The sequence below is a fragment of the Drosophila subobscura genome, chromosome J (genome assembly GCF_008121235.1).
Source record: "Drosophila subobscura isolate 14011-0131.10 chromosome J, UCBerk_Dsub_1.0, whole genome shotgun sequence".
NCBI classification, from domain to species: domain Eukaryota; kingdom Metazoa; phylum Arthropoda; class Insecta; order Diptera; family Drosophilidae; genus Drosophila; species Drosophila subobscura.
In genome coordinates, this window is record NC_048532.1 from 11,523,796 (window position 1) to 11,550,732 (window position 26,937).

The following is a 26,937-nucleotide window of genomic DNA, read 5'->3' on the forward strand; positions in this document are numbered from 1 at the left end:
TTTTTTCTCTCTCATCTGATACCGTGCGCTCTCTTTCTGTCCGCACCACAACTTCAAAACTTCGCTGGCTCTTTCTGCTGACATCGTCATCTCAGATTCATTCAGCTTTTGCATTTTCGGAGAGTCGGCTGCACTTTGTGGGAACAGACAGCATAGAACCCCAGTGACTATCTCAATAGTGTGTTTATTACCCACAGAACAATCAATTGTTTAGATATAACAAATTGTGAATCAGTAACTGCGACAGTCTTGCCTTTGCACATGTTTCAAGTAAGTAGTGTCTCTCTATCTGTATCTTTATCTGTTTCTGTTTGTTTGTGCGTGAGTGGAAAAACGTGTGTCTCAAAATGCGGCACGTGGTTTTTACACTCTGCGGCGCCTCGCTTTGTTTAGCATTTGCAACGACATTTGCGTCAGCCTCAGGGATAATACCGTGAAGAGTGCGTCAGCATTTAGCTTTAGTTCATTTATATTTAGACACGCAAAGCATTTGACAAATCGCAGATATGGCATTCCTCTGTTCTGTTCATGTACAGCAAGCATCTCAAGTACAGTTGTACAACAACAGCAAGACGAGCCCCTCATTGATGGATAGACTGTACACGGCCAAGCGAGACAGTGTCAGGTAGAACAGATGTGGACGGGGGCGTATTATTGTTTGCAAAAACGGGACTAGCCCATTTAGCTTTAGTGTGTCCAGAAAATGCGCAGATTTGTTTTAGAATTTTGTTTTCCATTTCATATTTCTTCCAATCTCAAGTGCAACATGAGGTACGGTACCTATCTACATATAAAACACAAAACAACAGATTCCCCCTCCGTTTAGTATAAAACAGCTGAGCGTGAGCAAGAGAAAGAGAGTGAAAGCACACAAAAGTTGTGTTGTGGCAAATTTAAAGCTTTCTTCCCTTCGAAATTCCTTCAACTGCGCATCATCCTTTGTTCCTCACTCTCTTTGACTCTCTTCATCCCTGTGCTTTATGTGGGTGCGTGCTGGGCATTGTGAATGTGTAATGCAAGCATACGCCTTGTTGTACAACGCTCAGTTCCATTTTCTCGCTCGCTGCTGCTGCTGCGGCGGACCTAATCTCCAAGTTTCCTAGAAATATTGCATCAACTAGACACTAACAGCTGTCTATCCGCCAGAGAGAGAGAGAGAGAGAGAGAGACCTGCGTACGACTTGTTGTGGGACTGGCACAACAAAACGGTGTTTCAGTCGCCGCTTACCTGACAAACGAGACACGAGCAGCATTTCGATTCTTGGGTACAGTATGCCAGATAAGAAATGCTCCGAACCCCAGCCAAATGGTGTGTACAAATCTATCAAATATCCTGAATATATACCGTGTGAGAGTGTATGTGCAAATTTCATGGAAAGCAACGAACAGCTGGGAGAGGAGCATTTTGGCGCGCGCCTGTTGGCATGCCAGCATATTTGTTATGCTCAAACAGTGAGAAGGAAAGAGAGTTTGAAAGTCCTCTCATCTCAGAATTTTGGTTCCTTGTGAAGGATTATACAGTGTTAGAAACCGCAGAAATCTTTCTAACAGATCAGATTATGAAAAATTAGGACACGATCTATATTTATTTTGGTTCCAATTAATTTATTATTTTTAAAAATAAACTCTAGGAACACATATTATTGCCAAAAAAAAAAAAACATCGACTCCGACCGAATCGATTAGATTCAAACAAACATCGATTCTTTTCCAGCTCTAACGCGGAAAGAGAACGAACAAAAATCACATGGCTTTCGACTTTTGTCGCTCTCACGCATACATTCACGCGATAAGCTTTTACGCTGCCGCCTATATGAATGAAAAATTGTAAGTGTGAGAGAGCACATTTTGGTGCTTACATGCGCGCCGCTGTTCTCTTTAAGTAGCTTCTGGTGCTCTTTCTCACTCTCTGCTACACACAAACACAAGCATGCCCCTTCACAGATGGGGCGGCGACGTCGCTGCTCGATGGCGCTCTGCTTTTGCAAAAAAAATTTATAATAAAAACTTCTACTCGTAGATTGTGTGATGCCAGTACGTTCTGCTAATCCGATACGCGCTAGAAGTTTGATCCGAGACAATTTGGAGAAACAGGCTGGTAGTCTAAATTTAATCCACTCCAGAATGCCGAACATTAAAGTGTTTTCGGGCACCTCGCATCCGGACCTGGCCCAGCGCATCGTCGATCGCCTGGGCATCGATCTCGGCAAGGTGGTCACCAAGAAGTTCAGCAATTTGGAAACCTGGTAAGACTTAACTATTCCTCGAATAAAAAATAATTAAACCCCAAAAAAAGTGAAATCTATAAATCAAAGTGAACTGATCCACGGTGAAAAAGTCCTTCGAACGTATACCAAGTGCTAATTGGATGCCATGAAAAATGATGTCTCGTGAGAGACATGTGCTAGAGGCTACCCAGTGCGTGCCCAGTGTTCCTTGACATTCGCTGAAGGTTGCCCGCCTCGACAGCGAGGCCCTTCCACGGGGCCCATAAATGTGTCTCGGGTTCGATCCTGTCTTGTGTGGGGAGCCTTGATGGCTTTTCTTAAAGTTTGTGGCAATCTTTTTGCTTGATTTCTTTTTATTTTTATTGATTTAACAAGTGGACTGTACACCGTCTTTGTCGTTGGCGCTGCCTGGCCCTGCCGCGTGTGTGTGAGCGTGAGTGTGCCTTTTCGTGTGTGTGTGAGAAGCTCTTTCTCTCCTTCTATTGCGCTGGCACGGCAACATTGCCAATGTCGCGTGTAATTTTCGCCAAAAATTAAATAAAAAAGTGCAAATTGTAGCCCAACCACAAAAGATCTAAAGAAGAAATTGTATTTAGTTTATATTTTTAATTAAATTAGCAGCTGTGTATGTGTTGCTTTCAGTGCGCGAGTGTGTGTGTCTAGACTTGCGGCTTGCACGCTTTCAGTTTCTTCCCTCTCTGCTTTATGCTCTCTCTATTTCGTACATACACACAAACACAGCAACACTTTGCCAGTCAGCTGTGCAACAAACAATAAATAAAATCTAGAGAGTTTACAACGTTTCCTTATCAACACGAGCCGTAGAAAAAGATTTTATGAAAATGACAAAATGGAAGCATTAGCAAACAATTAGTGGCGAACGATAGAAGAAGAGCGAGAAAAGAACGAAAATAGAGGTTATAATACGCGCTAAGCTTTTTGACATGATACGCGCTTGACAGTGTGCGTGTTTTTGTTATGCTCGCACTCTCACACACATACACACGCACGCAAAGGTAGGCCAGAAAGAAAAGAGCAAGAAAGGGCATCGCACCTGGCGACGGGTCGAACAGTTAGGTACCCTTTCAGCGTCAGAATCATTATCGGAAGTTACATACACGTACATATGTACATACTTACAGCTCGTATCGATTTCAGTTACAAATTCGATTTCGGAATAAAGCTAGAGATAGCGCTCACTGAAAACGTCGATGAAAACTTGTCTTCTATTGAGTAGCAAATATTCGGTCAAACCCAAGCACATTATCTCGAGGGTATTAAAAGCCAACGAGCAGAAAACCACAACACCACGTCTCTGTCACGTTTTTCGTTTGCTGACAGCAAAGAGAGAGGCCAAAACAGCAACAGAAGAGCGCCACTGACAGCAGTTAGCAGACGTCGACAGCGACGTCGACAGCGACAGCGCCGCCCCCACATGTTTTATATTGCCGCTGCTGCTGCTACTGTTCTCTTTGATTCTCTCAGTTTGGGTCTCGCTCTCACCAAACGTCAGACCCCCACGTGTATGCATAGTGGTTGTTGCTGCTGTTGTTTTGCACTTGTCGGCTTTGTTTTCGTCGTCTCTCTTCTCGTGAATGTTCTGGCGCGTTCTCCTCTCAGGAGACAGTTATGTGTGCCTCCATGCTCCACTTCTAGCTGTTTTGTTGTAACGGGTCAACCTTTGCTTTTTGTCTTGATTACAATTACTGATAGCAAAATATGACGTCTATGATTTCGAGATCAAGCTATACAGTCAAGACTATAGGCAATTGAAGGGCGCTCAGATGACATCACTGAAACGGTATACACATGTAGGTACATACATATGTACATCGTATGTACACACATACAAAAGAAAAATATTACGAATATTATATTATGACTGACACAAAATTGGCTTTTTTTTTTGGTCCGACCATGATAATGGAGGATAACAACCTAGAAAAACGGAGCACCGCTTAAACTATTGTGCAAATTGAAAAGAGCGGAAATAAATTATAGTTAAGGTTCATTTCATCTTTCTGTTTTCCTTGAACACGTGTGGCTACATGGGGAGCACTTCATGAAGCTATGTATGTATAGAAATTTTCTATAAAACTTCCTAAGTGATATAGGCAGAACAGCAAAATATTTCTTCCTATTTTCTATATATTTTTTCCTACTTTCGGGTCACGTGATCTAATAAATTGATTAATATTTCAGGCAATAAAAGTTTATCTGTCGATTAATGGCAGCCAAGGCACAGCCCCTACTTCTCAATACCCTTCTCATAAAATAGAACCCCACAAATGACCTTTCGTAAATGCAAAGCCAATGGAAATTACCAATTTCCATAAATCCAAAGTGGTTCGTCAGTTTGAAGTTTCCTAGAGCACGCAATCCAAAACTTTTCCAAACTTCTTCCGTAAACGCCCCCTCAAAATGTCAATTACAAAGCATATTTCAGTTTTGGTTATGTTTCATACCCGCGTTGTCGACTGTAAAGTTTGATCGATAAGGAATTTGCGTGTTTGTCTTGTGAGGTCGTTGGGTATCTCAGTACCAGGGAGGGAGGGTGGTTTTTGAGAGCCAGCTGATAACACAAACTAAGCGAAAGCGATTTAGATTTCGTTGGACTGAGATAAGCTTAGTAGGTTAGACTGGGAGAGGGAGGGTGAGAGGGGCATGCCAATTGAGGTTTCGTGTGGCAACCAGTTTTCGGATTTCATTCTTTTGGTTTCACTTTGCGTTTACTTCTCTACTTTTCAAAAGGCATTCTACTTTAGATCAGGGTTTTGCAACTCAAAAAATCACCAAATAGAATATTTACCCCGTTGGTATCTGCTTTTAAAAGATTATTAAGAGCGTGATTTCCATCTCTTAAAAATCCACAGAAAGTTTTACCTCTAATACGTCAAAGAGCAAGGGTATATCATATTCGGCGCTTATGGGTGCACTTGCATAGCATTTTTGCTTACATTATTATCACACGGGCAGGCAGACAGACCTGAGACTAGCTGTTCCCACCGTTCGGCAAAGAAACAGATAAAAATACATAAAAAACAAAAGAAAACGAAATGAATTATAGCAAATTCTACTTGACGGTCGGCCAAAAAAACAGCTGCTGCGGATGGATGGATGATGTGGATGACTATGCTGCTGTCTCTGTGCACTGGTTGCCGCTGTGGTTCTTGTGTTTCTATTACGCGGACAATGCGACAGTTTTTGGCCTGTTGCCAGTCGCTGCCTCGAACTTTCCCCCGTCATCCCCGTGTATCCCAGCGGATGCCTCCCTAGCCTGCCGGCATGCCAGCAATGTCATGGCGGTGAAAGTGTTTGCCTCTGCCACAGACACGGCCGCAGAGACCCAGGACAGAGTCACATCCGAGCAATCTCTTCAAAAATGCATTAATTTTACGCCGAATTGCATCCGGACAGGGGGTGATGAAATCGCTGCATTTAGCAGCCACAAAATGTCTGCTGACCGAGGCTCAGAGTCTCACAGCCGGTAGATAAGAAATTCCCAAAAAAAGCCGGTCAATAGAACTTGTTGTGTGTTTGATAAGCGTGTACTACGAGTGAGTGGAGCACGATTACTGTGCCTGGCGTCTAGAACTTATTATTAATATGGGACTACAGAGAAGCTTCACTTGTTTTTTTTCTACTGAAAATTTTTAGAATATTAATTAATATTTTAATGTAATTAATATTGCTCTCTTCTCGTATTGCTACCCTCTACGTGTACGTAATTATATGTACGACAATTTATTCTACTTTGTGTTCTGCTCTAGTTGACCATTTACGCTTCTTAAATAATTGTATTTGGCAGGCATCTGTTGATTTTTAATATTTAGTTGTTAAGCTGTTAAGATTTTTATTATACCTTTTCGCAAGAGCATTAAAACATCGATTAGGACAATTAGGAATTGCATTGTGATCCATCCAAGGAGCTCTTAATGTTTGTTTTATAGGGTAACGACAAACACAAACGTTGACACAAATGATTTATGATGTTCGTTGGCCACATTTCACAGGTCGTTCAATCGATAGTTTGGGAGTGGTCGTTGAGTGTGGGCTTGGGATTGGGGCTGGTTGAAATTCTCCCATCATGTAATTCAATTAACCTTGGAATGGAAAACAAAAGACAAATAGCTATAGGGAAACGAACAACAAAAATTATATGATAGAGAATTTGACGAAATTTTCTTTATTGAAAGAAATTGATTTCATGATTGCTTTATGCATGGTACATTGTTAAGAATTAGTTTCTGAAAAAGGAATATAATTATTTGAAATAACTCACATTCTATTCGTATATTTCACAAAGAAAAATAGAAAACTAAAATATGCAGTATAATAGAATACTAGAATAGAATCCCTCGAATTTATCTTTGTTTGTGACAGCTGTCATAATTTGTTTAATTAGTAAACATATGCTACTATGTAGGCTGTACAAAGGTATTTCCTAGATGCCCAAACCTTCCCCAAAGTCTCTTGAGCAAAGTCTGTTGCAATTTAACACATTATATGTGATAATTAAATAATTAAAATATAATATAATATAATATAATTTAATATAATTAAAAATATTTCAAATCTATATAATTCTACAAAATACTGTAGACCTGAGACTAAATGTACAAAAGATAACAAAAAATCAGACAATGCAGCGTTGGCGTCTGGAAAAATAATTACTAGGACGCAATGTTAGCTGTGCGTTTGTGTGTGCCATGAAAAAGGTTTCGAGTGGTATTGGGTTTCCATTGGGGAGTGCCTTGCTTAGATTATCCATAAATTACAATATCGTGGGAGAAGAAAGGTTTATTTGACAATAAATGCGAGCGCCTCGACAAAACAAAGAACATTTCGACTCACATAAGCAACAAAATTATTGGGAAAAGAAAAGCTGTTTACGTCTGCGTCTCTATTTCTGAACCTGAATCTTTATTTGTTTTTTGCAGTGTCGAAATTGGGGAATCGGTGCGCGGCGAGGATGTGTACATCGTGCAGTCCGGCTCCGGGGAGATCAACGACAATTTGATGGAGTTGCTGATCATGATCAATGCGTGCAAGATCGCCTCAGCCTCTCGTGTTACAGCTGTGATTCCTTGCTTTCCATATGCCCGCCAAGACAAAAAAGATAAGGTAGGTTTGCCTCAACATGATCTGTTTGCTTTTTCTCAGTAAAAATATAAATATCAATAATATAATATAAACGTGCAATGAAATACCAAAAGTATAGATCTGATTTATCTTCTTAAATCAATGCACACACAATGCAAAGCAGATGAAACTCTATTCTATTTTTCGTACTATGTATAACGAAGGGAAAAGATGCTTTTCCCATCGCATTATTTCCAGTATTTAGCTCGATTGTTTACACACGAATATCTGTATAAATCCGTATAATATTCTATATCTATACTCGTATATGGATACTATATTTCTATATCTCTCTCTATAATATCTGTGTGTGTGTATGTTGCTAATGCATTTTGTTAAACAATTTGGATTATATTTGCAAGATAGCTAAGCTGGAAAAACAATAGCAAAAAGCCAAACCAAAAGCAACAAAAAACCCTAAAGCACGTAATTGGAAAATGTGGAAAATTTGTGACATTAATTTTATGTGAACTTTTGATAAATATTTTATATAATTTTCTCCTCCATTTAGTATTTAATATTTAATTTATATATATTTTTTATATATTTCCGTGCCACGCTCGCTCTCTCTCTTTCTCTGCCTATCTATCTCCCGCTACCTACCCCCCGATCTCTCTCTCTCTCTGTCTTCCCACCCTGCGTGTGTGTATGTGTGCCTCTCCACTCTCTGTTCTCTCTCTCTCTCTTTGTTTCTCCGTTTCTCTCCTGATGTACTATCTTTCTGACACTTCGCGAAGTTGGCTGGCGGTGAGGATAAAGAGGAGAACAAGAAACTAGCCAAGAAAAACTACGATTGGAAATTTAGGGTATTTACCTTTCCTTCTTTTATCTAGCAAAACAAAAAAACCAACTCTCACCTACTTATATATCACATTTTTATGTTCTATATACAATACTACAATTAATGGGAACTTAAACTTGATTTTCGAATTAAACAACAACAAAAAAGTTCAACTCTAAAAGGAAACTCTCCATGGCAATAACTCTCATCCTCTCAGATATCTCATTTTTCTCACCCAACCAAAAAAACAAAATAAAAGGAAACCAATCGAATCGAATCTCTTCCCTGGGTCGACGTCTCTCGGTTAACAACAACATCAACAAGTTTCTCTAGAGATAAATTCGCTTTTTGTCTGCCGCCTGCATGTAAAACCCAAGAAACCCACCCGCAAAGACCTATCCTTACCGCGTAAAAAACTAATATTTGAATTGGCAAGAAAAATTACTAAAATTTTCCACATTTTCCCCCGTCACCGTTTAATTTGTTTGTTTTTGGCTTTTGTCTCGTTTTTGGCAAACGCTGCAGCGCAAAAGGGAAATTAAATTAAATTGAATTAAATTAAATAAGTATCAAAATTTACATAATTAATCCGCACATTGTAATAAATATGTATATATTGTATTTTGTGTTGTGCTGTGGATCGTTGATTTGATCCGTTGATTGTTGTGATCTTGCACTTTTGGGATCCCCTACTATCGGTGCCTGGCAACAGGGTCGTCTTTTGGTTCTACTTGTTGAGTTTTTCCACTCCATTCTCGGTACCACAGATAATCCATATTTTTGACGTCAATAAAGGGGGCTGTGAACCCGGGGGTTAAGTTCGCGAAATGCACAAATATTTTTCATTGCTGTAACTGATACAACAATCTATAAATCTATAAACATCTGTAGAAAAACATCACACCCATTTCATTGAACTGAAAATGAGGTTCTCGACATTGAGCGCTGAATATTGTATTGAGGTCTTCTTGCTGATAGAATGAATTGATGATGGCTTTCCCTTAAATATTTCTTCCATCTTTGCTAACTAACTGAACCTTAGAGAAGACACTCCCTCATCCTCGACACAACCAGTCCGTCCCATCCGTTTTCCAAAAGCTAATTTTAATTTTAAAATTCGTAAATTCTTCAATTATTCTGACATTTTTATGTTCTCTTCTTTTTTTCTTTTTCTTTTTATAATCTTCGTATATCTCTGTATCTGTCTCTCATCAAAAATTACCCAAATACCAAACAAAATTTTGATCGTAAACTTAGGAGTTTTCAGCCAAACAATATACTGTGAGTAGTCGTGAGTGCCAGTGCCGCTGCTGCCAAAGTGTTTGGATAAATGGGTTATTTATCCCACCCCCCCTGGCATTATTCTTAGTGCTGCTGCAGAGCGCTGAAAAGAAATAAAATTGCTTCAGACATTTGCTTTGTTGCGTTTGTTTTACGTTTTGATTCCTTTGAGTTTACAACCCCCACCCAGATGATGATTTTATCCCTTTAATAGAAGTACATCCCCAAACTCACTTCCAATCACAAATATTAAACATAATTTTGCATGCAAAAAAAAAAACAAACAAAAATTGGGATAAACAGAAAAGCACTTCCGTTTCCGTATATTAAGCAATTAATAAATAAATGTATCCCTAATTGAAGTTGCACTCTCATCATATGAATGTGGGGTGGGCAGGGGAGGGCTCTCTCATCAATGGTCTTCGCTCTCAGCTCATCTTTTTGGGGTGCACCAACTGCACACATTTATTTGTCCTTTGTGTTGTCGCAAGCGAAAGTCTCTTTTGTCTATATATGTATAATAAATTGGAACGTTCAGCCTCTTTGTTGGGTTTTATGTGTATCTATATCCTATACTATATGTATGTGTGTCCATGTTTGATTTTTGATTTTCATGGTTTACTTTACTCATAATGCCTCTAGCCCGTAAGCCCCACCACCCACCTCCGCATAGGAGACAGTCCCACCTTACTAGCTGCGCTAATGTTAACTTTCCATTGCCTCTCTTTTTCCTACGCTGGTCAATGCACAGAGTCGTGCGCCCATCTCGGCCAAATTGGTGGCCAACATGCTGTCCGTTGCCGGTGCCGATCACATTATAACCATGGATCTACATGCCTCACAGATTCAGGTAAGTTCAATCAAAATAAACCAATTGGAAGTTAGAGCTAGGGAAGAGGGAAATAGAAGAAATATATTTTAATGTTGAAAACATGAAAATGAAGAAGTCTTGTATACACGAGAATGTGTATATGTATGGATCTGATGTCAGTGCAAGCTTCTTGTTATCGTAGCCTTTCTGCGAGGTCTATTCCATATCGATATTTGATTTATCAGAAACTCATTAGCGATAAGGCAATTTGCTTTTATTTGATATCCAACTTGCACAGCTTAAGTAATTTAGTTTCTTACAAAACACAACCAAAACCAAAATGTATTAAAAACCAAAATTAACTTCAAAAAAAATCTCTGTAGGCAGGAAAGTATAAAATATCGTTAAAAATAACATTAGGGGAGATCTGCAAGCTAAGCTCACCCAATCGGAAGGCTTCAATTACAGCTAAGTTGCTGGAGAAATGATTTGATCATCCTCATTGGGTAGACTCTCAGGGCGAACGAACAGTTCGTGGAACAGCCACTCTATTGCTCCCACCTTGCCTTCAGCAAGCTCCTTCATGTCCGCTTCGGACAGCTTCAAGTTTAGTTTCTTAAGAACCGTGAAATTAAAAACCTTCCAGTTCTGCAACTTGTTGGCCACACTATTTCGTGCTTGTGGGTAGGGATTCAGGTCCACCAGACGGGTGTAGACCCTCTTGACAATTGTGGCCACCGGAAGGACATCGGAGAGTTCGCGTCTTTTCTTGGCATTTATATCGATGCGATGCTTCGCGAGCCACAGATTCAGATTTCTGCATTCATCGGAATCAAGCAGACGAACGTGTAAGTGTAACATTTTGTGGGAATTTCGATTTAGGGGAAATATTTAACAACAATTTTCTGTAGGGATTTGAATGGTTTTGGCTTCCAAACTGATTTGATGTTATATTTGTTTCACAATGAATACTTGATGATATGGTTTTGTTTTCTTTTGTTTCACCAGGGTTTCTTCGATATACCAGTTGATAATCTCTATGCCGAGCCAGCGGTACTCAAGTGGATCAAAGAGAACATTCCCGAATGGAAGAACTCGATCATTGTCTCGCCCGATGCTGGCGGTGCCAAGCGGTAAGTTTTTCCACATCAAATAATATGGCTTTTGTGTATCCTTATAATTGCTTTTAAATGTTCTCTCTAGTGTCACGTCGATTGCCGATCGCTTGAATGTGGAGTTCGCTTTGATCCACAAGGAGCGTAAGAAGGCCAACGAGGTGGCCTCGATGGTGCTGGTGGGCGATGTGAAGGACAAGATTGCCATTCTGGTCGATGATATGGCCGATACATGCGGCACCATTGTCCATGCTGCCGATCGCCTGGTCGAGGCTGGAGCCACGAAGGTATGGACTACTCGTAAAAACATGAAAAGTTCTCTTTTAATTCCGTTTTTCCATTTCAGGTGTATGCCATACTGACACATGGCATTTTCTCTGGTCCGGCGATCTCGCGGATCAACAATGCCTGTTTCGAGGCGGTCGTTGTGACCAATACCATACCACAGGATGGACATATGCGCGATTGTCCCAAGATCCAGGTTGGTAATCAACTAAACCTTCATCTTTTTCTGTCGCTAATCATTCTCTTTTTCTGATTGCAGTGCATTGATGTATCGATGATGTTCGCTGAGGCCGTCAGACGGACACACAATGGCGAAAGCGTGTCATATCTCTTCTCAAATGTTCCATACTAAATCCACGACTAGAGCACCAATTTATAGCAGCAGCAAACAACACAGAAAAACCACAACAAAATCAACACCCATAGCAACATTAATAGCAACTTAAAATGCAAATTATTGCAACACCAACCACATAACAACTTGAAACACAAATACTTTGCCATCATCATCGTTATATATTTTTTATGGATTAACTATTGTAATTAAAAGCAAAAGCAAAATGCCACTCAGAGTAGATCCGGGGGAAGGGGGGATGAAAATGTCATTATGTAATTATATACTAAATAGATTCTAAATATAACACACACACATACACACACAAAAAGTACACTATTTCCATTGCTTTCCTTTTGAATATTAAGAGTTTTGTTCAATCCCCTTCAGTTTCCGATTCTCAAGATAATTCCCCATTTTGATTACACATTGGCCTGCTCTTCGAGAAAAAATTTAGATTTATAGATTTAAAACAAAAAAACAAACACTGTAGAAGATATATATACACCCACACACACACAAACACACCCACAACAAGAATATTGTAATTTTACACTGTGCAACAAATTTTTGATGATTCTTTAATGTAAGTTCTTGAAAAGAGAAGCAACAAAAGCAAAAAGAAAACGCAAAACTACTTGCAAGTTCAAAGTAAAACCACAACAAAAACAAATTCTAGTAAAATTAAGTAAAACAAAAGATAAGAGAAAACAAAATACAATTGAAAACAAGAAAATAGCAAATAGGCGTTAAAACAAATAATTAACAACAAAACAAAACAAAACCCACAAATATAAAAAAAAACCTAAAGAAAATATACAAAAAAATATTACAGAAAACTAATTAAAGCAAGTTTTACTCGACAACAACGACGCTGATCTAAAAAAGAGGATGAACAATTGGATTTACATCTATAAAATATACCTAAACAAAGAGGCAGTAAGTATTCATAAATAATTTAATTTCATTCAAAAAATAAATCAACATAACATTATAAAATATATATAAGATCATCCAGGAATTCCAAGCATCTAAAATAAGTTAGTAGTATTTAAATTACCACCTGATGGATCTCTGTGAACGAAGCTTACCAAAATTTCGGGAACTTGGATTTACATAAATCGAAATCGGAAAGACTTGATTAGATCTAGGGACCTGAAGTGCCACAAAGTTCGTCCATATTTTGTTTACGATTTGAATGCAAGTACATTAACGTCGTCGACAGTTTGCACGTCTGGGTCATTATAAGGTTTATACGGTTCTCCTTTAAAGCAATAATGTCTTCCAGATAGTTTGATTTCTCCTCTAGTCTGCTAATAAATGCGTCCTTTTCTGAACTTTGCCGCATGGCCTTCTCGTAAATATCGTAAGGAACAACGCTGAAAGGTTGCTCCAGCTTTTTTCCGTTGATCGTTTGTCCCGCGTCAACGATTAACATCTCGGACAATGCCAGGACTGGAGCAGGCCTTGACATATGGTTAAAGGTCAGTGCCCTTGACTTCAACCACTCGCGGGTGCTCTTCAGCGATTCGTTTGGTCTTTGCAAAGATTCGTTCGGCCCCTGTAACGATTCATTGGGAATTTGCAAAAATTCTTTACATCCATTCATGGACTTGCTGGATTTCTGAGGCGGCTCTCTCGCTTTCTTAGGTGCCTTGGGGTTGGTGTCTGCCACGAAAAGGTCGTAGAACAGCAACTCTATCGCTCCTATTTTGCCTTGGGCAAGATCCTTTATTTCTGATTCTAACAATTTTATGTGCAGTTTCTTAAGAACCTTTTGGTTAAAAACCTCCCAATTCTTTAACTTGAGAGCCAAACTGTTCCGAGAGGGTGTGTAGGGGTTGAGGTCCACCAGACGGTTGTGGAACCTCTTGACAATTGCAGCCACTGGTAGGACATCGGAGAGTTCGCGTCGCTTTTTCGCATTCAGATCGATGCGCTGGTCCTTAAGCCAAAGACTTAGATTTCTGAGTTGATCCGAATCAAGACGCCGAGTGTGCGACATTTTGTAGCAATTTCGATTAGAAAGAACATTTATTTTATGTAACGATCAATCTGAAAATTTTCGTCTTCCGAAATGATTTGAAATGAGATTCGTATGTGCCAATGAACACTAGATGATTTTGATTCCTCGATGATGTTCGCCAAGAGCGTACAAAGCGCAAAGATATTGATGGTGATCTATTAGAAAATTCCAATTTGGATAGTTACCAAACCAGGTGGAATCTTTACTCCAAAAATTCTACTTACGAACTATTCTTTAATCTCTTGCTTTGAATTTCAATATAGTACATTTTTAACTTAGTGTTTACTTATGTACTTTATGTATGGATTGCAAAAGTTCCTATTTTTCTTAATCTCAAGCCCCGAGCCTTGCTAAATCCATCTCCAAATACATTTGATTCGTTTCCAGACGATATTTTAATTTATTTACATAATTGAGATGAAATATTTAGTGTTGTTCGGTCTGGTCTCAGTACTCATCGAAATCTTCGTCATCGCCTGCAGCCTCGTCCGCATTGTCCAGGCCGACCTCCTCGAAGTCGCGCTCCAGCACGGCAATGTTCTCGCGCGCCTCGGTGAACTCTCCCTCCTCCATGCCCTCGCCGACGTACCAATGGACAAAGGCTCGCTTTCTGAACATCAGATCGAACTTGTACGACAGATTAGAGAAGGCCACCGAGATGGCCGTGGTGTTGGAGAGCATGCAGCAGGCACGGGACGTGGGTGCGAGATCTCCTTCGGGCACGAAGGCAGGCTTCTCGTAGTTGATGCCGATCTTGAAGCCGGTGGGACACCAATCGACGAACTGGATATGTCGCTTCGACTTGATGGCCGAGACGGCGGCATTGACATCCTTAGGCACCACATCGCCGCGGTATAGCATGCAGCAGGCCATGAATTTACCGGCTCGCGGATCGCACTTGACCATCATGTTGGAGGACTCGAAGCAGGCGTTGGTCAGCGTCGTAATGGCGTGCTGCTCGTGGGCAGCCCGCGAGGCGGACATCAGCGGGGCGTAGGCCACCAGTGGGAAGTGGATTCGTGGAAAGGGTACCAGATTCGTTTGGAACTCATTGAGATCAACATTCATGGAGCCATTGAATCGCAGGGAGGCCGTCGTGGAGCTGACAATCTGGGCGATCAGCCGATTCAGATTTTGATATGCCGGCCGGTCCACCCCCAGGCTGTTGTTGCAGATGTCGTAGATGGCCTCGTTGTCCACCATGAAGACGCAGTCCGAGTGCTCGATGGTCGAGTGGGTGGTCAGCAGGGCGTTGTAGGGCTCCACCACGGCCGTGGAAACCTTGGGCGAGGGATAGACGGCAAAGTCCAGCTTACACTTCTTGCTGTAGTCGGTCGAGAGGCGCTCCACCAGCAGCGAGGTGAACCCGGAGCCAGTGCCTCCGCCCAGCGAGTGGAAGATGAGGAAGCCCTGCAGGCTGTCGCACTGCTCGGCGATCTTTTGCAGCCGGGACGTCACCTTGTCGATCACCTCCTTGCCAATGGAGTAGCGGCCGCGGGCATAATTGTTGGCCGCATCCTCCTTCCCCGAGATCAGCTGCTCCGGATGGTAGAGACTCCGCATCGGTCCGTTCCGCACATCATCGATGACCGTCGGCTCCAAGTCGACGAATATAGAGCGTGGAACCTGCTTTCCGTTGCCCGTCTCCGTGAAGAAGGTCCGTGCATCATTTGCCGTGGTGTCGTGTCCCACACTGGCGCTGCTGCCGCTGGCCAACAACTCCTCTCTGGTCTTGGGGCTGCCATCCAAATTGATGCCGTGCTCGAGGAGATACAGCTCCCAGCAGGAGTTCCCTATCTGGATGCCGCACTGCCCGATCTGGATGGAGATGACTTCGCGCTAAAAAAGCAGAGCAAAACGAATGGTAGAGAAGAAGAAACAGAGAAGAAGCCGCCATTGTTCGAGGTTATGAAAGGTAATCGGACTTCAGTTCAGGAAACTTCTTTGGCAGATCATCTGTAGATTCCCCAACGGAAACTTTTTTTAACTTTAGAACCACATCAATATTTAAGTCGGAATATCTCTGGTGTGCTGGAAAATGCTCATAAAAGCGACTTTCAAACAAATATTTATCCGGATTTATGATTTCTTTCAAAACTTATGCTTCTTTGTGCGCTTTATTCGACAGATTTGCATATAAATCTCACCATTTTATGTGTTTTCTACTTTTTGCAGAGCTAAAATATGGAAATACAATTTAAAATCAATTTTCAAGGGGCCACGGGACACGGACGACTGCTCTACGTCTTTTGGATATCTTCTTATTCTCCTTTTGTACGTTCGTCCACGCCGCTCGAAGAAAAACTTGGAAGAGCTCCGTTACGGAGCGCGCGCAAAGAGGAATGTCAAACTGCAGCAGCGTTGCCATTCATCCAAACTGCAGTCAGGGGAGGGGGCTGCCATCCTGTTGCGATCGATGCAATCGGTTTGAAACTCGGATTTAATGAGCATTTATCGGGTTCGAAATCAAATTTAAAAACTTAAAAATAGATGTAATATCATGGCTGGTACGGGTACTGGGCACTAATCCTTGCTAATGCCAGGTGGGAGCGTCACATCGAACACAATGGGTGGATTGTTGGGTAAATAATTTATGTCACATGTAGAGGCATTCACATAGATGATCCGCCCGTCGCTGGTGATGCCATAGCCCTCATGGACATGGCCGAACACATGGTACTTGGGCCTCACCCGCTGCTGGACCGTCGAGAGCAGCTCCACGCAGCCGGCTCGCACGCCGGAGCAGCACAGATCGCCGTGACCCACGGGCGGCGTGTGGGTGACGAGTATATCGACGCCCGCTGGCACTTGGTTCCACTTCTCCAGACAAGCGGCCCCACGCGGCACATTAAAGGCCCAGCGACAGAACTCCGGCTGCCAGGGCGAACCATAGATGCGAACGCCCCACAGCTCTAGCAGCTCGTCCTCCAAGTACGTGCAATTGGTGAGCACCTCGCGGATATTCTGCGTCTGCACGGCACTCTCCATGCTCTCCTTGGCATTGCCCAGCGTCGGCAGGTCGTCCAGAATGGACATGCCCGTGTGCTTGGTGCTCGAGTGTCCCTTGCCCTTGTTCTGAAACGGATGCGTGAACGTTCGGTCGAAGCTGAGCTCGTGATTGCCGGCAATCACAATCTTGTGCCGATGCGGCAAGGCCCCGATCCACGTATTGAACTCCTCCACCTCCTCCAGCTGGCCGCATTTGGTGAAGTCCCCTGCGTGTATGAAGATGTCGCCGTCGGGCACATCGAATTTGATGTACGGCGTCAGGGAGTGCGTGTCGGACATGCAGACCACGCGCACCTTGTTGGCAGCCACCGCGTTCGTCGGCGGCTTCATTGTCACCTTGATGACGCGCTGCGTCTTGCTGATGTCCTTCCACGCAGCGGTTGGATCGCTGCTCAGCGGATGAACGGGCACTTTCGGCATTTCCATTGTTTTCTGCGAGAGTCGAACGGAATTAGCATCGGGAAAGGCGATATTGGGATTGCTGGGAACTCACGATTTCTTTGTGACACACTGTACACTGTTTTGGCAAGTCAGTGAAATCACCCCATCGCAAAACGCTGATTATGAGGCATTTATTTATTTATTTTTCTTGTTGTTAGTGTTAGATTGTTGATTGTTGAAATCCTCGCTTTTTCGTCAACAGTGTCCGCGGATTTGTCGATAATTTTTGTCGTGACATCATACCAGCTGAGCGCCAATAATCATCGCGATACTCATCGATAGTTTGTCGGACCAGGTGGCAGCGCCGCATAAACAAAAAACAGCTGGTCGGTTTCGTTCTGCTTCTTGCCCCATCGCGTATTTGTAGTTGTACAATTTTCATTAAAAAATTAAACAAAATAGCATGAAATCATAAAAAATATAGGTATACCACAGTGTAAAAGTGTTCCCAACAACAAGTGAGTGCAGCTGGAGTGCACAGCATCGGCGGAAGACAAACCGCATGCCTCGACATCAGCAGGCAGAAAAAATGGCCGCGGCTGCAACTTTCCCAGACTCATGTTTTTTGCGAAAAAACCAATTGTAACAATTGATTGTCCGAGACGTGTTTGTTTGCCAGGCCCTCCCGAAATAACTCCAAATGGAGGAACAGCTGGAGCTGCAGGAGGATCTGCTTTCCCTGGACGGTGGTAATGGAGGAGTAGGAGGCGGCGTTGCAGGTGAGTGTCGTGTCGGTCGGGTTGTAAATGTTCTATTTCTGGCCAAGAGCACTTAAGTGTGTGTGTTTTTTTTTTGTCTGCCGCCTGGGTGCAGCTTTTTGTAATTAGCTGCGTTTCTTTTTTTTCTGCAGTCGCTGCTAATTGTTTACGCCCACCTACCAGGCCCCAATCGTTCTGCCTTTGTCTGTCTGTGTGTTTGTGTTCTGGTGTGTGATATCGCATTTACAGTTAACAGTGCACAGCTTTCGGTCGACTCTCTCTCCCCATTCTCTTCTCATTCCTCTTTTAGCTGTCTGCGTCGGCGCTTTTGCATCTGTTTATCCGTTTGTTTGTTTGCTTTGTCTTCCTCATTGCTTAAGTGATGATTCACTTTGATTGCATACGCACAAACGCGGTCATACGACACTCGAAAACATACAGAGGGCCATGTGAGCACATAATCAAATACAACAATTTATGGATTTTTATTCACTGATGAACAGTGGGGTAAAAGTTAATAAAAAAGGGTATTCTTGGGTAGTAGAAGTTTAAGAGAAGATTTAAGATGTCTCGTTCCACTGTCTGCACGTCTGAAGTGTTCTTGTTGTGGGTCTCCAGGCATTTCGGTTGCTCCCTCTACAATTTATTGACTCAACATTTTGTCCGCCACGCAATTTTTCATTATCCCGTTCAGATTGATTTACCGTTCTGTTAAGCCCAGACACGAACCATTTGGCGCGTGCCCCACTCACGTTCTCCCCCTATCTCTGTCTCTTTATATTGCCATCTCCGTTGCACATTTCATTCACACGCAAAAACAAGACTAAACAAAAAGGCGGGAAAATATATCAAATAAACCTTGATAATGACATTCAGCAGAAAAACAGAGGAAAGAGCAGCAGCAGCAGCAAGCGTCTGGCGTCAATGGGTTGTGCTCGGGGTTCGGTCTGGGGCCACAACCTGGCAGTTATCCAACGGACTTTGTAGCGCAGTGTGGCAAAATTAGAAAATTCCGCCTGCCTGTCCGCCTGGCACAGTCAAATGTCGGAGGCGTCGTTACCATCACCTGTGCAAAATTGCATAAGTTTGAGAGCTCCAAAAGCTGTGCCGCCGGGGTCGGGCCCTCAGCTCATTTGTTTGCCCGCTGTCGAGCTGCCAAGTACAACCCATACCAAGCCTCGCATTCCCCTGACAAATCCAAACCAAAACCATCATCAAGTGCGTTATTCTCAAGTGCTTATATAGTGGGTGTAAAGTGCGTTCTGGTCGCGTGTTGTTTGCCTTCTCGAATCGCGTGTTTGACGTTACTTTCCTTTAACGCCGCGCTTCTCCCATGGCGGCTTATGGCGGTGGGCGTGATGTAATTTGCAATAAAGGCAGTTAACTAATTTCACAAACCAATATTGGGCAGATGGAAAGGATGGAAAGTGCCAGTGGCCGGCCAAGTGCTAATTTACCACACAAACATCTGTATTTAGACCCCCACCGGGGGTTGTACATGCATAATCAATTTAGTTGTTTGTTGTTACAAAATGTGCAGGGCATTGTTTTTTTTGGTTGATTGGTTTTAAATTTTGTGGGTTTTGTGAAATAAATTTGCTTCGAAATTTGCAATTGTATAAAAGGGGAAATCCACACAGGCAGTTTGGTGTGAAATTTATCTGAAAAGTGATTTAGTTTCTCAATTCAATGGTTTAAAATTGATGAAAATTACTAAATTAGGCATTCAATGAAGTTAAAGAGCTTTCTAGAATCTGCGAAAAGATACTTTAAACGAGTATAAACACTACTAAAGAAATGCCAATCATTTTGAGACTGTAACCAATGCAATGCGTTGCACCTTTACGCTGTCAGATTACTAATCTCTCCTTCAAATGGTTTTCACGCAAGCTACCCATCCAAAGCGTTACAAAGTGCATAAATATGCAGATCCCTAATCTCTCCTTGAATTTTTTTTTCAAAACTTTTTGGGTTAAGGTCGAACTAGCTCCCTGGATGTGTTAGCCTTGCTTCCGCTCTGCGGGACAGAAAACGGAGGGAAAGTTTTTCATTTAGCACATGCTGTGTTCTCTGTCCCTCCCTCACCCTAATTGAAGCTAATGCGAATGCCATAAGCACTAACAATGCTAATCAGTTAGAATGAGAATTCGTAGGCAACAAACAAATAAACAAACAAATGAGCAGCATTTAGCTTAATCATCTCTCGTTTCGTACAACGCGTCGTATGAGCAGTTTTTGGTTCGACGCAAAAACAACAGCTGTTCCGGCACCGCTGCTTACTCTCCCTCTTTTTCTCTCTCTCTGTTGCTGGCTTTTCCCTCTCTATGACAAGCTTCTATATTGCTCATCTGCTCTGCCGCGCTCTTGGCCGCTGCCTCTGCCTCCGGCTCTCTCGCAATTGTTAATCATAATTTTAAATAGACAAAATAATCGTTTGTTTTGATTTCGAGCTTGCGCGAGTTGCTTGCTCACTTTTTCGCCGTCATCGCCGACCGTTCGCCCGTTGCTTTTTCGATTCGTTTTCGTTTTCGCCGCAGTCGAAATTCGTCGTCGTCGTCGCCGTAGCGTTCGGTCCGCATTTTTGCATTCTACGGTTCTCGGTATTGAAGAACTTTTTATTTTGGATTTAACGTGCGCCCCCCACCCCGTCTCACCCAATATACCAAGTACATATGTACAATACTATATATAATATCTACCTATCTATTCGAAAGATTTGTGTGTGCGTGTTTCTATATAGAAATCGGTCTTAAAGGCAAATAATTAAATTCAAATTGCCTCATTCCGTAATTTGACATCACAGCAGAGCTCCACCATCACACACATACTCGTAAACAAAAACGTTTCGTTTTAGATTTTTGAAAACGCTGAGCTCATTACTTCTCTGTCTGATTAGCATAAAAACTATTAGCAGGCAACAAAATATTACGAAAAGAATCATATAAACAAAAAGTAAACAAATTTCGGCTTATCATTAATTAAATTCCAAGTAAACCGTTTGAGTGGTGACTGACCCAGTGACACAATTGAATGCGGCCTTATCAACACTACGATTAACCCCAAAGATAATCTAATCCCTCCAATCCAGGGAGTAGTCATTACAATTAATAAATGTGATCACAAATCACGTGCCTCTAATTGCAAGTAGTTTGCCAAAGCAAAACAATTTTGTGTTAATTAGTGTTAAGCACTACACTACCCAGCACTCTCATCTCGTGCGGATCAAATTTCGTTGTAAATCTGCCCGAATATCATTTTCCCAGCTGTGATTCCTTCACAAATTTATGCTCCACTTTCATGTTATGGAATTTTCAATGGACACCAAAAAAACTAAAAGGTTTGTGGTTTGTGCTTTTATCGTGTACATAGTTTATGTACATATGTATGTATCTATGTATATGGCATATGACTCCTATATATATTTACACAGTATCGAGGAAGTGTTCGGGTTAAATGATGATAAAGAAAAAAAAATGATAAACAATTCGAGGGTTTACATCGACTGTCTGTTGAAGTTCAAGCTTATGTCGATATATATTTGTAGATATGATATAGTATACTGGATGAAGTTCAAGTCGAAGTGGAAGGTAGACAAAAGAATATTTCTTTACATGTTATTTCGCCATTGAATGTTGATATCTTATCGGAATGATTCCAAAATACCATATAAATTAAATTGATTTCGCTGTCATCGTAGAACGCAGATAATCGAGTCGCCAGAAAGTTGTTAAGTGTGGAGTAAATGGGGGAGGCAGTTTGATGGATTAATGGTTGGATCGATTAGATAACGATTACGAGTATATACTGATTTGATTTGCAGTTGTCATTGTTTTGGCTTAACAAAGTTGAAGTTCCTTTTTTGCAAACAAAAGGCCCAATCCTTTTGGGTAATATCATAGTTTTCCAACTGTCGATAAATCGTTTTCGTATAAATAATGCACTGATCTTATAAAATCCCATTGTACTAAACTTTATGAACTTCTATCCGCCCCATAAATCTTTGATTTAATTTATTCAGCAATTTCTCGGATCATTTACAATGATTAGCACATAGTTTATTTAGTTTTTAGTAATATAACTTTTTGTGTGTGTGTTTCCCTCTAAGTATCGTCGAATAAATAACACTTGAACCCTTGAACTTTTCATGATTTCCTCATAAATAACGACTGAAAGATCTCTTGGAAAAACAAAGCGAAAATCTATGGCATACTTGAAATTTTCAACAACGACATTAAAAGAAACAGCTAAAAATATTTTCCAATGAATTTTGAACAAGAAAAACGTAAGATATTCCTTTGTAGGCTTTTGGTACCCCACCGCATGGAGTGTGGCAGAGGGAGGTATATTGGGCTCCTGATTATAGTATGTCTATGTCCCTCCATAAATCCATATTTTTGCATATGTACTTTTGGATCTCAGCTATTTTAAGTATATGAACCCTTAATAGGTATATTTTCTTCGAGACATTTGAATGCTTCTCTGACACTGATGCAGTTTATTTTTTTCTGCTGTTATTTTGTTATTTCGGTTTTAACTTGGCCCAGTGCGATGTATCTGATGAATCGGTTAGCGAGAGCGAGAGATATGTATGTAGATTCATTCGTATATGTTTTTCGGGTTCGTCGCACGCCCCTCTTCGAAGTGGGTGTGCTCTGCTGTTCGGGGGACGGACTGTCGTTCGGCCGTTGTTGCTATTGTTGTTGTTGTTATATGACACATCCAAAGAGCTTTTATAAGAACGTTTCCGAACACTTGGGAAGACGGAAGATTTGGGAGCGAGCGTGCTAATACGTTATTAATACGCGATACGAATGAGAATACAATCGCGGGGGAAATACATTCATACATTTGTACATATGCATATTGGATTTTATGTGATGTATACGTTTATAGCTTTTTTTGTTTGAAATTTCATTGGCGTGTGGGGTCCGTCAGAAATTTCCCATTTTCTATCCCATATGTCAAACATTTTTCAGTTGCTTTCACCACCACATATTATTTTATCTATTCAATTCATTTACATTTTTATTTCTGACTATTTCTTTTGAACATTTTTCAATGTTTACGCTTCCTGACAACTGAGGATAAACGCCTAAACCTTTCAGGCCCTCGTCCCTACAATTGTCCTTGCAGTTCCAACTTTATCAATTATTCACCGAAAGCAACAACGGAACGAAAACCTTTACCCTGAACTTTAACAGACCTTCGTTTTGTTCGGGCTTTTGGGCCTCGAACTTCTAAACAGCTGAAAGTACGTCACGGCAACGACTCTTACATGCCGCATGACACATGGCATATCGTTTGGCCATCCATTATTTATCCACCGGAGGCGCAGCAATGATAATTGTACTTGACTCTGAGCCCCTGCCACAGAGGAAAATCTATTGATTGACTTCGATTTTAAAAGGGAATAATACAGAAGAGGGAAATTGGAATTTTGTCTAAGAAAATGGCCCACAAATAATTCATTTCAAATTTATTCTTGACCTTTTCAAGAAGGAAATACTTGTGTTATGATGGAAGGAATATTAATGGAAAAAGGACAATATTCAAGTGTCTATTGACATTCGTATACGTATAACAATGTTTATTTTATATCAGCGTATCTATTTATTTTTTATTACTGTGAAAGTCGTTAATTATTTCATTGCGTTTCCAATTGGTGTTTCCTTATCTTTACTTGCAAGAAAATTAGCTACATGAAGGCCATTGATTGATAGAAAAATTAGATTAAAACTGTCAATGAAACGTACACATGTGAGAAAATAAATATTGTTTACGCATAATGCAAAATATAAAAATAATAATGGGACAGTAGTTCCATCCATCCGTTTATGGCAATTTTCAGCGTCCATTTGTCTGTGATAGAGCTCGTTTGGCTCGTGCCCATGCGCTTGTGGGGAATTTCTACAGTGAATCAACTTAATTTGCAGCATCATAGAACAAATGCGCTTCAGTCGTATAGTGTCATATAGTTCATTGGCATCGTAATGGTAAAAAACGATGTCAATATGAAATTTCCGCGAATTGTTGGCCAATGTTATTGGTTTTTCTCTGAAATAAGCGCCCTCCCCTTCTCTTATTCACTTTCCTCCTCTCTTTAGTTGGAATTAGATTTTGTTTTGAACCCTTATCGGCCCCACAAAAAATATCGATCAGAGATATGGAGGGGAATCATGAATTGTAATTTTTTTTTGTTGCATATTTTGATTTTGAAGAGTGTTTTTTTTTTTGGTTTGGGGTGGAGAGAATGGGTATGCCATCAATCAGACCATATGGCGATAGCAAGCCAACAGTTATAGTCTTGCCAATTAAGATATAAAACCCCCCAAGTTATACATAGGATGATAACCAAACTCAATTTAGAACCAAAGTCCAGAATTGGACGCGAGAAAAGGGAGTGTTGTTCTTTCATTTCTGGGGCGTGTTGCAGACACTCCCCCACACTCTCTTAACGATGATGATAATAATGATGTTGATGATGATAATTTCTATTTACAGATTACATTTTATAGGCGTGTCCTAGAACCAGAGTTTTTTTTTGGGTAAACAAAAAAACAGCCACAAATCAACAAAAATTTCATAATTTCTTTTACACATGAGCGCTAGGCGTAATTTATTGTTGTATGATTTGTGCGTAGAATGAATCATTTTTAGCAAATCCACATATAACCCTACTGATAAAGAAAACCAAAAATTGAAATTACAACAAACTTTCCCTCCTTCCCCTTTTAGGCACAAATCAAAATGCAAATGAGCAACACCTGAATGACTCAGCTGTTGGCGGTTCGCCCTCCACTAGCGCCAGTCCCAATACAACAGGAGGCGGAGGAGGAGCAGTAGGAGGTGGTGGAAGTGGAGCGACACCCACAAAGAGCCCACAGCGTAATGCTGCTTTCCAGGAAGATGCTTATCAGGCAGCCCTGCCTGTCGTCAGCAGCGGCAGCGGTGGCGGTGGCGATACCGTCGATAACAGCGAAACAACGCAGCAGCAACAGCTGGTGGACAGCAGCAACAGCGCAAACGCGGGATCACCGGGCAACGTGGGACAGCAGCGTCATTCCATAAACTCGGCCGAGTATACTTCAACGCCAAAGACCAGTCGGAATGGTCCGAGCAGCACTGGCAGCGGCGGCACCACATCGCCCATTAATTACCAACTGCCAGGCGAAGACTATCCCTATGGGATCGAATATGAATCACAGCAACAACTGGAATACCACCAGCAACAGCAGCAGCTGCCAGTGAGCAGTCTAGAGCTAATCTCATCGTCATCCGTATCCGCATCTGTGTCTGCATCAGCATCGGCTTCGCCATCACCGGCCATAGCGTACCAGAGTGTGCCGGCCAATCGACAGAGTTACGCCTCGCCACCGGCCTTGGTGATACCACAGCGGCAGTCGCTGTTGCCGTGGGGCGCCCACTCGAGGAGCTCCATCATCAACGTCCTTCCCAGCTATACGCAGGCAGAGATGCACGCTCTGGCGGCGAGTGTGGCCGGCGTGGAGCTATCTGGTGCTCCACGTCCGGGCGAAATTGTGATGCGGAATCTCTTTAGTGATTTCACAGCCCAGGCGGAAAAGAAGATCGAGCTGGTGATGCTGGAGAGTGCGGACAAGAACCTCTCGAAGCTGCTGCAGCGCGGCGAGGATCAGCAGTTTGATCAGTTGTTATCGGCTTTGGGATCGGTGGCCGAGCACTGTTTGCCCTCGCTGCTGCACACGCTCCTCGCCTGGCACCGCCGCCAACTGTCCGACATGGAGATTAAGAACGATCTCAAGAAGCCGCCTCCCAACAGCGCCCAGGCGGCTGCCAGCAATAGCAACAACAACAAGCCCGTAGATCTGGATTTTCAGCTGCAGCGTCGTGAGGCGGCAGTGGAGTTTATTTTCTGTTTGGCTCTGATTGAGATACTCAAGCAGCTGCCGTTCCATCCGGGCCACGAGGATCTGGTGCGCAGCATCGAGAATCTCGCCTTCAAGCACTTTAAGTACAAGGATGGCCTGCAGAACAATCCGAATGCCCACAACATACACATGATCGCCGATCTCTATGCGGAGGTGATTGGCGTCCTGGCCCAAAGTCGCTTTGCGTCGGTGCGCAAGCGTTTCATGAGCGAACTCAAGGAACTGCGCGGCAAGGAGGCCTCACCGACGACCACACAGAGCATCATCAGCCTGCTGATGGGCATGAAGTTCTTCCGCGTCAAGATGGTGCCCATCGAGGAGTTTGAGGCCTCGTTTCAGTTCATGCACGAGTGCGGACAGTACTTCCAGGAGGTGAAGGACAAGGATATCAAGCATGCCCTTGCCGGACTCTTTGTGGAGATCCTGGTGCCAGTGGCAGCGGTAAGTTCAAATGATTACAAATTTGTATGCATTACATTTTTCTGTCTCTGCTTTGCAGGCTGTCAAAAACGAGGTGAACGTCCCATGTGTGAAGAACTTTGTGGAGCTGTTGTATGTACAGACATTGGATGCTTCCACAAAGTCCAAACATCGGCTGGCACTTTTTCCGCTGGTCACCTGCCTGCTCTGCGTTTCGCAGAAGACCTTCTTCTTGACGAATTGGCACTACTTCCTGGCCATGTGCCTGAGCAATCTGAAGAATCGCGATGCCAAAATGAGCCGCGTGGCCCTGGAGTCGCTGTACCGACTGCTGTGGGTCTACATGATCCGCATCAAGTGCGAATCCAACTCTGCGACGCACTCCCGCCTGCAGAGCATTGTGAATTCGCTCTTTCCCAAGTGAGTTTACCTTTAACCCGGCCGAAAGTCATTCCTTTT

At 42.2% G+C, this 26,937-nt stretch overlaps 5 protein-coding genes across 9 annotated transcripts in view; 2 read left to right on the top strand and 3 right to left on the bottom strand.

Annotated features, from left to right (window-relative positions):
* The first annotated feature begins 1,211 nt into the window (after positions 1 to 1,211).
* Positions 1,212 to 12,597, top strand: LOC117894483 (ribose-phosphate pyrophosphokinase 2). 4 transcript variants are annotated; one of them, XM_034801586.1, is made up of 9 exons: positions 1,212 to 1,309; positions 2,021 to 2,246; positions 7,169 to 7,352; positions 8,108 to 8,176; positions 10,172 to 10,282; positions 11,252 to 11,376; positions 11,447 to 11,645; positions 11,705 to 11,839; positions 11,903 to 12,597. In XM_034801586.1, exons 1-9 carry the CDS (start codon positions 1,273 to 1,275, stop codon positions 11,993 to 11,995), a joined length of 1,179 nt encoding a protein of 392 aa, XP_034657477.1. In that variant the 5' UTR covers positions 1,212 to 1,272; the 3' UTR covers positions 11,996 to 12,597. The 4 variants fall into 4 exon arrangements, with proteins under 4 accessions (XP_034657477.1, XP_034657480.1, XP_034657479.1 ...); XM_034801589.1 differs by having other exon boundaries at positions 1,215 to 1,309; positions 10,184 to 10,282; XM_034801588.1 differs by lacking the exons at positions 1,212 to 1,309; positions 8,108 to 8,176.
* A 527-nt stretch (positions 12,598 to 13,124) lies between these two features.
* Positions 13,125 to 13,982, bottom strand: LOC117893464. Its single transcript, XM_034800082.1, has one exon. The coding sequence runs from the start codon at positions 13,980 to 13,982 to the stop codon at positions 13,125 to 13,127; it is 858 nt and encodes a 285-aa protein (XP_034655973.1).
* A 397-nt stretch (positions 13,983 to 14,379) lies between these two features.
* On the bottom strand, positions 14,380 to 16,385 carry LOC117894210 (tubulin alpha-4 chain). The gene is made up of 2 exons (XM_034801125.1): positions 16,151 to 16,385; positions 14,380 to 15,842 (listed from the first exon to the last, which is right to left on the bottom strand). The coding sequence occupies exons 1-2, from the start codon at positions 16,151 to 16,153 to the stop codon at positions 14,451 to 14,453; spliced, it is 1,395 nt and encodes a 464-aa protein (XP_034657016.1). The 5' UTR covers positions 16,154 to 16,385; the 3' UTR covers positions 14,380 to 14,450.
* Positions 16,386 to 16,425: 40 nt separating this feature from the next.
* On the bottom strand, positions 16,426 to 17,649 carry LOC117894213 (UPF0046 protein C25E10.12). 2 transcript variants are annotated; one of them, XM_034801128.1, is made up of 2 exons: positions 17,506 to 17,649; positions 16,426 to 17,444 (listed from the first exon to the last, which is right to left on the bottom strand). In XM_034801128.1, exon 2 carries the CDS (start codon positions 17,436 to 17,438, stop codon positions 16,527 to 16,529), a length of 912 nt encoding a protein of 303 aa, XP_034657019.1. In that variant the 5' UTR covers positions 17,439 to 17,444; positions 17,506 to 17,649; the 3' UTR covers positions 16,426 to 16,526. The 2 variants fall into 2 exon arrangements, with proteins under 2 accessions (XP_034657019.1, XP_034657020.1); XM_034801129.1 differs by having other exon boundaries at positions 17,502 to 17,610.
* Positions 17,650 to 17,806: 157 nt separating this feature from the next.
* Positions 17,807 to 26,937, top strand: part of LOC117894209 (protein furry) — a 47,106-nt gene continuing 37,975 nt past the window's right edge. The window contains 3 exon segments of the mRNA XM_034801124.1: positions 17,807 to 18,172; positions 24,887 to 26,499; positions 26,558 to 26,898. Of these exon segments, the coding sequence (XP_034657015.1) occupies positions 18,094 to 18,172; positions 24,887 to 26,499; positions 26,558 to 26,898 (2,033 nt within the window). The 5' untranslated portion in view covers positions 17,807 to 18,093.